At 36.4% G+C, this 14022-nt stretch overlaps 1 protein-coding gene across 1 annotated transcript; it reads right to left on the reverse strand.

The window, feature by feature from the left end:
* Nucleotides 1-2643: 2643 nt before the first annotated feature.
* LOC108994824 (probable histone-arginine methyltransferase 1.3) lies at nt 2644-13680 on the reverse strand. The gene is made up of 15 exons (XM_018970206.2): nt 13273-13680; nt 12808-12870; nt 12360-12459; nt 8287-8430; nt 8015-8118; nt 7780-7878; nt 7619-7688; nt 7419-7515; nt 6797-6851; nt 6095-6178; nt 4986-5063; nt 4554-4657; nt 4231-4403; nt 3998-4149; nt 2644-3017 (listed from the first exon to the last, which is right to left on the reverse strand). The coding sequence occupies exons 1-15, from the start codon at nt 13471-13473 to the stop codon at nt 2916-2918; spliced, it is 1626 nt and encodes a 541-aa protein (XP_018825751.1). The 5' UTR covers nt 13474-13680; the 3' UTR covers nt 2644-2915.
* Nucleotides 13681-14022: the final 342 nt, after the last annotated feature.

Below are 14022 nucleotides of genomic sequence, written 5' to 3' on the forward strand. Positions count from 1 at the left end.
AATGTGCAAGTGAATGTTTGTTTTGTTGTTGAAGGAAGGAGAAAATGAAAGGATTGTGTGAGAGAGAGTGGGAGGAGAGATAAATAATTATTAAAATATGATTTGTAGGGTGAATAGTAGTTATCCAAATTTAGATAAATACTATTTATAGGTAGCTAAATATTTGGATATGCATAAGTCAATGTGGAGGATTTTAAGGCCATATTATGCAAATATAACTTTGCATATGCATATGCATAGACCAATGCTAATGCTCTAACATAATATATTGTGAGGTTTGGATAGTGAATTGAGTTAAGATGAAAGTTGAATAAAATATTATTAAAATATTATTTTTTAATATTATTTTATTTTGAAATTTGAAAAAAGTTGAATTATTTATTATATTTTATTTAAAAGTTTAGAAAAATTATAATGATTAAATGAAATGAGTTGAGATCAACTCATTATCTAAACAAGACCTAAAAGAAACTAAACTCAAAATTTTAAATTCCAGGAGGAAACACTGTGAATGCATAAAATTGCACCCAGATTGCTACAACCAACCACAACCATGTAGACATTCTCAACAAGTTGGAGTTGGACATTGTTTCTGGCGCGATTGGACATTACCAAAACGGATTAAAAGCACACGACAATCAATTTCACTTAGAGCACTCCTAATAGATTAGGTAAAATCCATCTATTTGTAAAATTTAAAAGATTTAGCTTAAAATACACATTCAACCGATTATCTACTTCATTTCTATTTTACAATTTGGTATTACTGCTATATGTAGCGTGACACTATTCATGAATGTAAATATTTTTTAATTAATTTTTCCGCCTTCTTGTACTCTTTCATCTGCATCAAAGTTCATCTTATTTCACAAAAGCCCCTCTGTGTGTTTGGCGTCATCTTCCCTTCATCAATTCTCGTCAATTTCAACAACCACGCATTTAGTTTGCTTCAAATTTCAGTTCAAAAATCCTGTCATCCAGTTCAAATTTGCAATTCTAGTTGCTCTTCCTTGTCTGAGTGGGTTCTGGCCTCTGGGTAAAATTTCTTCCGCATCCAAAGTTCACTTATGAGACGCAAAATGAAGGGTTTGTGAAGTTGAAGAATTGCCAGAAATGGGTTTGCGATAAAACTGATTTTGATGCGTTTTTGGAGTGTGAGATGAGGGTGGGATTTGCTTTGGTTGGAAACAAAGCAGGTGATGGTGCTTAGTGAGTTCGATTGAGTACGGATTTAAAGGTGATTTTGGTGGATTAGAGGAACGTGAAGTGGTGGGGTTGGGTTCAAATCGGAAGCTAGTTGATGTTGAGTTCTAGAATTTTTCAACTTCTATTTAGGAGGTAGTGATTTCTGATTTTCGAAGAGAAAAGTCAAGAAGAAGATAAATAAATAAAGAAAAATACTATAAATATTAAAAGATAGAGAATATTATTAATAGTTAAAGAAAATATTAAAAATAAAGAAAATATATTATAAAATATAATATTTAAATAATATAAAAAAAATAAATTAATATATGATATATTATAAAAATAAATATATAAAATAAAATAAAAATAAATTTTAATTATATATTTTAAAGAACTCTCAAAGCAGCCTACTTGTGTCTAATTTTTCATCCACTGTCGGCAGGTGTGCAGATCCCCATCCCTACCAACAGTGCAGGCAGGGCCTAGGTGCGGGTTCCACTTGCCAGGAGATACCGCCCGCCTGCATATATACATATAAAATAATATTATACGTTACACTCTCATTTTATTTTAATAATATAATATGTTAAATTTATTATTATTAAATGATAAAAAAAATACATAATAAATAATTATTTAATAATGATAAATATATAACATCATATTTAGTAAAATAAAAATAAGATAGTAGTATTATGTATAAAATTTTCCATAAATATATACAAATATATAATATTTTATATTTCATTGATATATAAATATATATATATCAAAACAAATAAGTTTAGGTAGTTAAAACTTTCTAAACAGTGCCATTTAAGATGTGTTTGGATAGATTACTATTTAATATTTTATTATTATTTTTTATTACTTTTTATCACTATTCATTATTATTTAATATTTTATCATTATTTTTTAACTATTTTTTTACTACTATTTATAAATCATCTAAAATCACTTCACTACCCAAACGGACCTACGCGTCGTAGCCGTCTCCATCTCGTACTTTCCACTCCCAGCCCTCACGTAAGAATCTCCCTCATTCTAACTTGTCTCTAGTCTCTTCGAATTTCGAGTTCAACCAGTGCCATCGCTACAACAGCAATCACAGGTGGGTTGACAACCTCTAGGCCAATCCACAGCCCGATATCCGGAAGGAGTCACCAACTCTTGCGAGATAGGGGCCACAATCCAGGGACCAAACTAGGCCCCCTACCCATGTGCGGGAGCGGGGTGGCCGGCTGCCCACCTGCAAGTGGCATGTAGCCAGGCCTAATGGTTGGCTAAGTTTCACCTTCTAATAACCTGAAGAGTAACTCACCGGGGTAAATGGATTGGGGGGCACCTCAACTAGTCGAAACCAATTCTAAGGGGGCACTAGTTCCACAATTTGTCTAATTTTTCCTCAAGTTCAAGGTCATTACCTCCAAGGAGCAGATTATCAGGAATTGAAGGCAATCTATCGAGCTCAGATTTTGCACCAAAAGGTATTTTTATTACCTGGATGGTTAAATCATGATGGTTGAACAGGACCTGCTGCACAACCACTCAAATAATACATGGTTAAATCATGCCACCATAATTTACAGGGATCAGACCTAGCGGAGCCAAAGCGGGGCCATAAATAAACTTGTTGGACGGACGCCTATCCTTGCACTGCTAGGGAAAGCAGGTTTATGTTACGAACAGATGCAAGTGTTAAAAATGTTCCGTTTGCATCTCTAAATTTAAATATTTTCCATCATAGAATTGAGCTGCGCGCCAGAGTTTGGTGATGGTTGCTGCATTAACTCAGGCTCTTCTAAATCTTGTGACGAAATTTGTATATCCTGCCACAAATAGACTGTGTCACAACTCTTTTCTTGGGACAGAACAACAAAATCAGAAATAATGCTGCACATAAATGCAAGAAAAAGTGCAACTGAAAGTCACATGGATAATTGGGTTTCCTCTCGCACCAGGAGTTAAGATAAGAACACTATGAAATTTGCTAAGATTTAAATGCCAATACGAGTACTATATAAGAGAATTTTGACCCACATGTACACAAAAACTTTAGACTCAACAGTACCTCTTCAGGACCCCAATTAATTACAGGAGTTCAATTGGTTTCTCCTATCGGAATTTTTTTTCCTTGATGCAAAAACACTAACTATTCTACAGAACTTTAAATGCCCGCATCAATCATAGTGAAACCAAGCGGGTGAAGGGAACCCAACCAGAAAACTCTATAAATAGACCTAGGTTCAGAATGAATTCTTCAATTACACCGACGAGTTCTAGCTTAAACAGCACCTCCCCTTGTCAAAAGAACAGGATGGAAAGTGATGACACGGGTCCAATGACATACTCAGGGCGTGTCCAACTTACCAGTAAGAAAAAAGGTCTTCGCATAATGATAGCTAGCCCCAGAAAAAGGGTGACATTGCTTGCTGCGTCCATCTCAAGCCCACCCCCTCACTTTCCCTTACAACATAGAGGTAAAAACAGAAACTACCAATGGTCCAAGAAACCATTTAGATTCAATTGCTATTGAAGATTCTTAATCTAGTTTGTTCTTTTTGTACGTGTTCATATAAATATATATATATATATATATTATTGAAGGTCCTCAAATTAGTATGCAAATACTGGAGCAGGTGTATTGTTTTGATAAGATGGCAAGATAAGGTAGAGATGAGGAATAAAATATATAGGAGTTCTTAATTATTGACCACCCCTGCCCCAAGTAAAAAGTTTCTGCTCTTCGGCACCTGATTGATATCAAATATCAGAAGGGTAGAGATGTGATGAGAGGGATTTTCAATACCTGTGTACTTATTAGCTGATGTGGTTGCTGATCTTGGGCTAATGGATAAGCCTGCGGTTGAGACATTCTGTAGTAGGGCTCCTTGAGATCAAGTTTGCATGATGATGCCTGAAGTATTCCTCCCTGTTCAGCACCAGGGCCCCACATTTTAGCTGTTGAAGGTCAACGATAACTTGTTAGAAAACCAAAGAGCAGCAACACAGAAGAAGCAAGAGAGAAAGATAGAACCCAACCAGATAATGTAAGATATATCGTGTAACTCTGAGCATTGTGTGCAGTCATATGGAGTCTGCCAGTAATTTCTTGTCCTGCCATGACATAAATCGGCTGAGAGAGAACACAGCGCAATTGATACCAGTGCGTTGTTGGTGCACCAGGTGCAGTAGTAAGCCATCTTTGTACAGTGCTGTAGATCAAAACATTTTTGAAAGGAAAAAAAAAAAAAGATTAAATAGATGGAAGCCAGGTATACGCAGGGTAAAGAAAATTTGGAAGATACAGGCCTATGCAAATCTAAAAGCACATATTATTGATCCCGATCGGATCAACAGATTACCTCCCATCAAACAATACATCAAACCAGCAAGCTAGCCCATGCACTCTGGCGCCCACAGAGGAGATGAATCTCAATGGAATATCAATTTCATATAACTCCTCTTCCTGTAGGACGAATTAAGAAAAAAATACCAATCAACTATTGTGAAGAATTTAAAACTTCAATTAAAGAAGAAGATACAACTACATGGACAATAACATGACTCTAGGACAATATAAGATTATCTTTCTAAATGCTTCTAATAAATTCTTTCTATAAATATAGAACTCAATAAGGCACACCAAATTGCCCTAGTTTGGCTGAAAATAAATCTCAAGACAGAAATAAATTCGGACAGATCCTTCTTAGAAGGACTACTAGTATTTCAAAGAGTATGGAAGAGTATATAGCCGGTAAAACGCATAAGATCTTCTCCAACAAGTTAACTCGTACCTTAACTTTCATAAAGTCTATCACATGAAATATTGGAGGAGCCACCAACAATCTGGGATCAAAAGCATCTACCACGGGCTGTGTGACGAGTAAAACAGAATCCATCAAACATGAAAGCATCGCAAAATGCAGTAAATGGTTATTACAACATAATAGAGAAATATTACCATCACAACAAAGAACAAAACACTTGAAGCACGCATATATCAACACCTTAGCTTTCAAACATGTTAATTATCACTTAGGGGATGTTTGAAATTTTTTTTCATCTCATTCCATCTCATCTCATCTCATTTACTTCTCAAATATCATTCAAACACAAATATATTCAAACTAATCATTACAATTTTTTCAAACTAATCATTACAACTTTTCCAAACTTTCAAATAAAAAACAAAAAACACTTCAACATTTTCAAATCCCGAAACAAAAATTATATTCTAACAATATTTTAATTTTATAACATCTTTTATTCAACTTTTTCTCTCTACTTTCCCAAAATCCAATAAATACTTAGCTCAAACTATCTCACTACTATTCACAAATCATCTTACTACTATTCATAAAAGAGTAATTCTACTCATCATCCCAATTCTCATCATCATTTCATCCTCCCATGATGTGACATTAAATGATTGGAGACTATTTATTATATTTCATTGTGAACCTATCATCCAATGTCACATCATGGGATGATGAGAGGATGAAAAAATGGATGATGAATAGATTTTTTCTTCACAAAATTCTCATCTCATCTCATTCCCCAAGCATCTCCTTACAAAACACAAGGGCAGACAGCCCTCTATTCTCTTTGTAACCTACTGAACTTATCGAGTTCCTTGGAGCTAATAGTGAAAAAGAATTTAGAGCCCGAATATTTCATAAGATCCCTCAAAATGACTGAACAAGCCAGAACTTTAACAAGAAGTTACTAAGAAGAGATGAGGTGTGAGATTACTGAATTTTAATCTCTAGACAGAGATATCTGAGATAGTCGCCTAGAAAAACAGTGCTATAAATTCCAAAGAGTGTGATCTACACCTAAACTCAATCAGAATGAATTTCCAGTTTAAAAGACAAACAGTTTGTTAACGGCAAGATTTATGGACCTGAGAAAAGTATCCCTGGAATGCAGACCCATGTAAGGGCTTCAAATCAACACCATAATAATTCCGTTGCTGCCAAAATAGAGCCTGCTCCAGAAAATAAAGGGGAAAAAAAGAAAAAAAAAGAGAGAGTAATACATTGCAGTTCACAAATAAAGAATGATAATAAGAATAAGAAAAGATGAATATCAATATAAACTGATAACTGATGATAAGGGACAAATGAAAACTTGACCATACTAGCAATTCCATGCATACATAAGATGTTGCTACTGAATGTCTCTCAGCAAAAAGTCAGGATCATCACTAATGTCCTCACCAAATGTGGGTAACTTGATGAGGAATTTGCTAAATGTTTTTTATTCTTTGTTGGGGCAAGGTGGGGTGAGGTAAGTACGTATTTTTGTTGTTTTATTTTCAGGTTTTGTAGGAAAAGAACATCATGCTAATTTTACATGTTCTGCCAAAATGAGTATAATTCAAGGCGCATTGAATAAGTCATTAGAAAAAGGGCAAAAAGGGAGTGCAACAGTAATGCTTGGTGAGTGAATATTTATATTCCTGGAAAAGTTCAATAGAAAAGGCAAAATCCCTTTCATATTTTTGAGCTACTTATTCTGAGAATGTAACCATAGCATAATTGAAGTGCACAAGACAGAATAAAGATATAAATGAAACTTGAGTAAAATTACTTCAAATACACACCTTATTTGCAATTTCAATAAACAAATATTCATCACTGAAAGGTGCCATATGCATCCTACAAGAGGAATCAACTAAAAATTATGAGAGCCAAGAAATAACAAATCTTAAAAACTATAGATCTTTGAACTCATGAAACCCTAGGAAGGTAAAAAAAAATGCAAGTCTAAGGATCTTAAGTTCACATAAACCATCAACATAATTATGATATAACCTAGGCATAAAAAGGAGTTAATAGCACTCATGAAAAGAGGAAGGACAGGGATGTGAATCAGTTTATGAGAGTTGCACTTAATGGGTACAAAGTTCACATATCAAAATCAAGAATTAAGTTGAGAAAAGTTCTAAGAAGATCCATAGAATGCTGTTATGATCCAATAATAGCTGCCAGTGCATCATTTCATCATTTGCATTATTATAGAGCAATTAAATCACCAAAAACCCAGATAAATATCAAGTAAAGAAAACTCTCTCATGTACAGACTGCATATCCACTATATCATTTCCGAACAAGAAGTCATTTTGTTAATTCGAGAACAAAGAAAACTTTGGCAACAATGATAACACTTACAGTACGACTCTCAGATAACAGAGGAAGGGAAGGCATTTAAAGGCTCAGATTTACCTGCCAATAGTAGGAAACATTTTCCCATTTGGGGTAAGAAATCGATCTCTTGCAATAACATAGGACTCCAACATTCTTTCATTAACCAACAACGTTCCTATAAAAATAAAGATAAAATAAAAATCCAACAAACTCTAAGTAAGAAAAAAGGAATATTTTCTGCTGATTCTGTTGTAAAGCAAGTTCTATTATAAGCTAACCCATTGGTTCTGAGATCAGAATATCTGCTTTCTCTGGCAATTCAACTTCCTCAATTTTACCTTTGACTACCTACATTTTACAATGGCATGGTGCATGAACTCAATTAGATAACTGACCAATGACACTAGCAAAAGTAAGAGACAACAAAATAAAATCTTACTGTAATCCGTTGACCCAGAGATGGGTTTCCAGCAATAAGTTTTCGTGCATATTCTGCCATCTCGGAAGCTTCCACAGCATAAACATGCTTTGCACCGGCCTTGTTGGGAGGGGGGGAGAGACCAACCATAAGAAAAGAAATTAAGCCGCAGATATATGTAACAACACACAAGACACAAGGATGCAGGCAACATTATACATGGTATGATAAACTGTTGGCTGAAAACGCTAGGTACCTGAACAGCAAATAATGATAGAATTCCACTACCAGCACCAACATCAACAACTACACGACCAGTAAAATCTGATCGGTTCTCAAGAACAGCAGCATAATAGGTTCCTGAGACAATGATCATAACGAATCATTGAAGTATCCACAATGTGAGCTTTCTTTTGGCACATTTCAAGTACTGGTAGATTATCTCAATGCATAACATGAGTAAGGCATAAGAAATTTCTCAACTAGAAATTTGAATGCGAGCATAACACAAGATCAAGATGATATAACCTGTTCTCACATAATCCTGTAACATATTTTGCTGATGCAACAGTTGTCCATAATAATGGAAATACATTTTAGCAGAAGATGGCTCTATTTTATCATCAAACTTGCTTCTAGCATCCAAAACTGTTCCATTTGGTAACTGATTTCCTGAAACATTATAAAAAACACACAACAAACAAACAAAAAATTAGGAGATAGGCATATAAAAAAACCTTCAAAAAGCAAGCAGAACTCAGTCAAAAGAATTGCTAGCATAAGTATAGACATTGAATTTTAACTCATTCTGATATCATTATATTTTTTTTTTATAAGAAACTTTATTGATTGAATGAAACTAGGCACAACCCATATACACAGAAAGTATACAAAAGAGACACCTAATTACATTCTAGAAAGCTGAAAAGAAAGCAAGAACTCATGGGCATTCCCTCCCCTTAATACAATAGCAGCAAACCATTGAACTAAAGAAAATACAAAAATGTTCCATAATTCCCCCACAGTTCTCTCCTTGTCGTTGAAGAACCTCTCATTACGTTCCATCCATCACCACAATAGGCACAAAGGAACCATCATCCACGTTGCTGCCAGTTGGGAGCAATAATGATGCCTATTCCAACAAGCTAAAAGTTCCACCACTCTTGGGCATGACCCAAGACAACCCAGCTCGACTGAAAATACCCGCCCATAACTCCCTTGCCACCTCACAATGCAAAAAAAGATGCTCAATCAATTCGCCATTACTTTTACACATGTAACACCACTCCATCACAATCATCCCATGTTTCGTTAAATTTTTTTTTTTATAAGTAAAAAAAGACTTTATTAAATCACCAAAGTAACACGATACAAAGAAAATGCCCTGTTTATGTAGGCATATTGGAAACTAGGAATTCGTGAAAGTCCATGCCATTTAAGTCTACAGCTATGGCCCAAGTACAAAGAGTTCTAAAAAATAACAATATAAGCTCCTCCACAGATCTCTCTTTGTCTTCAAAAGTCCTCTCATTTCGTTCCTGCCATAGACACCACATAATACAGATAGGGATCATCTTCCATACTGCTTTAATCTGTCTCACCCCACGGATAGAATTCCAGCAAGCCAATACATCCAAAACTGTTTCCGGCATCACCCACGCCATATCCATCCTTATAAACACCGCGTCCCAAATAGCCTTAGCTATCTCACAGTGTAAAAGTAAATGATTTACCGACTCACCCCCACTTTTACACATACAACACCAATCTACAATAATTATCCTCCTCTTTCTTAGATTATCCGTAGTGAGGATCTTCCCCAAAGACGCTGTCCACACAAAGAAAGAGGCTTTGGGAGGAGCCTTATGACGCCAAAGCTTTCTCCAAGGAAACTGTATCTCTGGTTCTTGTGTGAGAACCTTATAAAAAGAGCGAGCTGAGAATACCCCTTTCCCTGCAGGATGCCACCACAACTCATCTTCCTGCTGGATATTCGGTCTAACAGAATATAAGAGGCTATAGAATTCTGCAAAACTTTCCATCTCCCAATCCTGTGCCGCCCGGTTGAAATTAATGTTCCAGTGAATGTTTCTACCTGAGACTGAGACTTCCATAACCTCCGCCACTGTGGCCTCTTTGTTACTTGCAATCAAGAAAAGAGATGGAAACAGATCGAGTAAAACACTGGTACTACACCATGCATCCTTCCAAAATCTGATCTTGGCACCTGTCCCCAAGTGCAATCTAGTGTAACGCTGGAAAACCTCCCATCCTCTTCTAATGTATTTCCATAACCCCTTACCCGCTGTTCCTCTAACTTCTCTGGAACACCACCCCTCCCCTAGATCACCATATTTGCTTGCAATCACAGTCTTCCATAAGGCCTCTGGTTCTTTGGTATATCTCCACAACCATTTGCCTAGTAAAGCCCGATTAAAAACTCTCAAATTTCTGACACCCAAACCGCCATTGGAGATAGGCCGACATACCATCTCCCACTTAACTAAGTGGAATCTAAACTCATCTCCCAAGCCCCCCCACAGAAAGTCTCTCTGTAACTTCTCAAGTCTACCCGCCACACTTGCCGGTACAGGGAATAAGGATAAAAAGTAAGTAGGAAGGTTGGAAAGTGTACTTTTGATTAAAGTAGTCCGACCCCCTTTCGACAAATACATTCTCTTCCACCCTGCTAATCTCCTCTCTACTTTTTCAATCACTGTATCCCAAATCAAACGAGATTTCGGAGCTATACCCAACGGCAATCCCAGGTAAGTCATAGGTAAAGACGCAATTTTACACCCCATAATGCCCGTCAAAGCCCTTATATCTTGAACTTCTCCAATCGGTACCAACTCGGATTTATCATAATTCACCTTCAAGCCAGATACTGCTTCAAAACACAGCAGCAAAGCCTTCACCGCCCTCAACTGAGCATGATCAGCCTCACACATGATAAGCGTATCGTCTGCAAACAACAAGTGAGAAACAGTTGTAATACCCCTACTCGGTGCTCCAATCTGGAATCCACTGATGGAACCATTAGACACTAAGGCTGAGATCATCCTACTCAGTGCCTCCATAACAATGACAAATAGTAAAGGAGATAACGGATCCCCTTGTCTCAAGCCACGAGAGCTTGGGAAGAAACCCGTTGGGCTACCATTAATCAACACCGAGAACCGTACCGTAGAAATACACCATCTGATCCATGACCTCCACCTCTCACCAAACCCACACCTACCCAGTAAATAAAGGAGGAACTCCCAATTAACATGATCGTACGCCTTTTCCATGTTTCCTTAAATTATCAGCCGTCAAAATCTTTCCTAAAGCTGCAGTCCAAGTAAAAAATGCAACTTTAGGGGGTACGGGGACTCTCCAAATACCCTTCCAAGGGAACCAAATGGGCTGATGTCCAGCCAGCACTTTGTAGAAAGATTTAACTGATATCATTATATGACCGATAAGATTTAATGACCGGTGAGATTTCGGAAAATACTTTTAAGAGTAACTCAACCATCAAGGTCATAGCTTAACTTGTATCAAGTATCAGATGCACAATAGTCTGACAGCAGAAATTGCTCCCAAAAATTAGCTATTGTGATAACTTATGTGATTTGATTGTCTTTTTTAAGCTTGATTATCCACTGCTTAATGACCCTTACAACTTGTACACCCTCAATGTTGAACAACTCCCCGTTTTCATTACCAAATAACCAACTCTAAAGTGAGTGAGATTATGATCGAAGCAAAGTGGTTTGAATTTTTGGTTGAAGAGGGCATATATGCTATGGAATCCCATTCACCACCTCCCAATACATGATGCGGGATATTACAATCTTCCCCTTAAATCTATGACATCTTCATTAGGCCAAGTCCATCTTAAGTGGCACGACTCATGTCCCACTATGCTGGTTGGGATTGACTCTGATACCATTTGTAACAACATGAGGGAGGCCTAAACCACATCTGGGCCCATACTCCAAAAGTATTAGTCAATGTTACGACTACAGTACCTTGGAATCATTATAAAGGACTCGTACTTCTCCCTCCAAAGCAATGTGGGTCCCATTCACCAAATTCCAATACACAATCACACAATTTGAAGTATTACAGTATGGAAACCTCTAGGCCGGCTCATTAATGTCTGATGCGGTGCTTATGGATAGAACAAAGTGTTCGGAAATTCAAAGATTGCATAAAGACAGTGGACAAGCTAAATTCGTTAGTTTTGAAAATGCTTTATGTATGGATATATGCTTAGAGTAGTTCCGGCCATCTTAGTTCTTGTTTTCCTCCATTCAAATTGGGTGCTTTCTATCAATGTACTTGAGCTGTGCTCTTTTGCACTATTAATGAAATTTGAATTACTCATCCAAAAAATAAGTTAGTACCTTTACATGGCTGGGAATGCTATATCATATCAATCAAGTTATAGCATAATATAAGCACTCTGCAAGCAGACTTCAACCAAATTACCACAAAATAACTAGTTACAAAACCAACTAAGGTTTCAAAAATTATTATTTAAACATCTGTTTATATATCCACCTATTTCAAAGCAAGACAGGGTGAGTAGAGAGAGCAGATATCCAAAATACCTTGAATAACTTCATTTTTCCATTGCTCAAATGCAAAATGGAAGGCCCTGCTCTCCTCCTCGTTTCTGAACTCAACAGTGACTCCGCTTGTATATGATGTCTGCTTCAAAACTAATATTATTAAAATACACAATCATTTCACTGTGCTTCAACAATCCTACATTACAAGTACATCAGACATGACCACAATCATTGATTTGCATATTTTCAAAAACAACATGCAGCAGAATTGTACTGACATATTGCACTTTGCATGGTAAATACCACATAAGTTATGGTGCTTATCTTCATGCGGGGATTTCAAATGCATGACATTTGCACTTGATTAAAATAAAATATAGCTGAATACTAACCTGCACTCTCTGTCACACGCACACAGAAGTGTGTGCATATATAAATATAGTGAACAAACTAGATCACCCATATACTTAAAAATTGTCTTCCGTACCTCCTTGCTGGCATCAGAACCTTCAGATATGCAAACTGATCGAACAGGTCCCAGTTTGAAAAGCTGGGGGAAAAAAAAAACACAGCCAATCATATTATACCTCTTTGAAGCGTCAGTTTCAAATGTTTCAAATCTAATGCACAACTTTATCTATTAAAAACATAGAAAAAAATGTCTCCATCTGTTCATTGAAACTGTAGAGAGGGGGGGAAGAAATTTATATCATAGAAAACATAGTAAAACCACATTGTCTAATCTAATAGTTCAACTTATTAGCTTCAGAGAACTTTGTTCCTTTGCTCAGTCTCCACAAAAATGAAATAACAACATTAATGACTTATTTATAACTAAACAATAATAATGCTCATTTAATCTATTTTATTTCCCATTCCCTTCTTTTCCTCCACTTTCTCAACAAACACCAGCAATGAAACCAAAATATAACTTCAAAAAGCAAAAACTCACCTGAGATATCCGAAGATTAACATTCTTGGCAGCAATCGATTCAGGTTCCTTGTGAAATCGAAGCTCGGCGACTCCGGAATCGGAACAGAACCGAGCAACTGCCGGCTCAGACGAAGATGCTGAAGAAGACGAAGAAAGCTCAGAGACCGAGACCAAAGCGAACTCTTGCTGTTGCTGCTTTTGCCCTATCGGACCCTCCATTATCGTTCTCACCAAGCTCAGGTCCAAAAATTTTCAAATTCAGAATAAGAAAATTGATTAAAACATATATTAACGTATATATATGCTGCAAGGGATTTAGGGTTTCTATGAGGACAGAAGAAATCTTCGAAGATGCTTTGAGAGCCGACAAAGAGACTGGAGAGAAGCAAATATACATACGACAGCTTTCGGACTTTATAGTGTGTGTGGGTGTTCACTGTTCAGAAGGTTCAGTTTTATAAAGCAGCGTGAGTGTGAACTGCGAAGAGTGTACTCCGAGGGAGACACGACACATGCGCTTGTCCTCATGCGCTACCCGTTGTGTGCGTTTAAGACTGTGCTGAGGATTATTTTAAATAATCTGTGAATAATAAAAATAATTAATTAATTAATTTATAAATAATAATAAACTATTTATTTTTTATAAGACATAATGAACTATTTATTAATAATAGTGAAATTACTTTACTCACCAAATACAGGCTAAGGATTCGTTTGTTTTTACAAATCATCTCATTTTATCTTATTTAATAATTACAACTTTCTCAA

Source organism: Juglans regia, chromosome 12 (assembly GCF_001411555.2).
Source record: "Juglans regia cultivar Chandler chromosome 12, Walnut 2.0, whole genome shotgun sequence".
Classification (NCBI taxonomy): Eukaryota; Viridiplantae; Streptophyta; class Magnoliopsida; order Fagales; family Juglandaceae; genus Juglans; species Juglans regia.

Excerpts from the sequence above, each read along its gene's own strand:
- LOC108994824 (XM_018970206.2), bottom strand. The coding sequence starts at position 13,473 with ATGGAGGGTCCGATAGGGCAAAAGCAGCAACAGCAAGAGTTCGCTTTG. Across the intron at positions 7,516-7,618 it reads TCTGATCTCAGAACCAATGG|GAACGTTGTTGGTTAATGAA; the intron begins GTTAGCTTATAA and ends TTATTTTTATAG. Across the intron at positions 5,064-6,094 it reads TCCAGGGATACTTTTCTCAG|CCCGTGGTAGATGCTTTTGA; the intron begins GTCCATAAATCT and ends CTCGTCACACAG.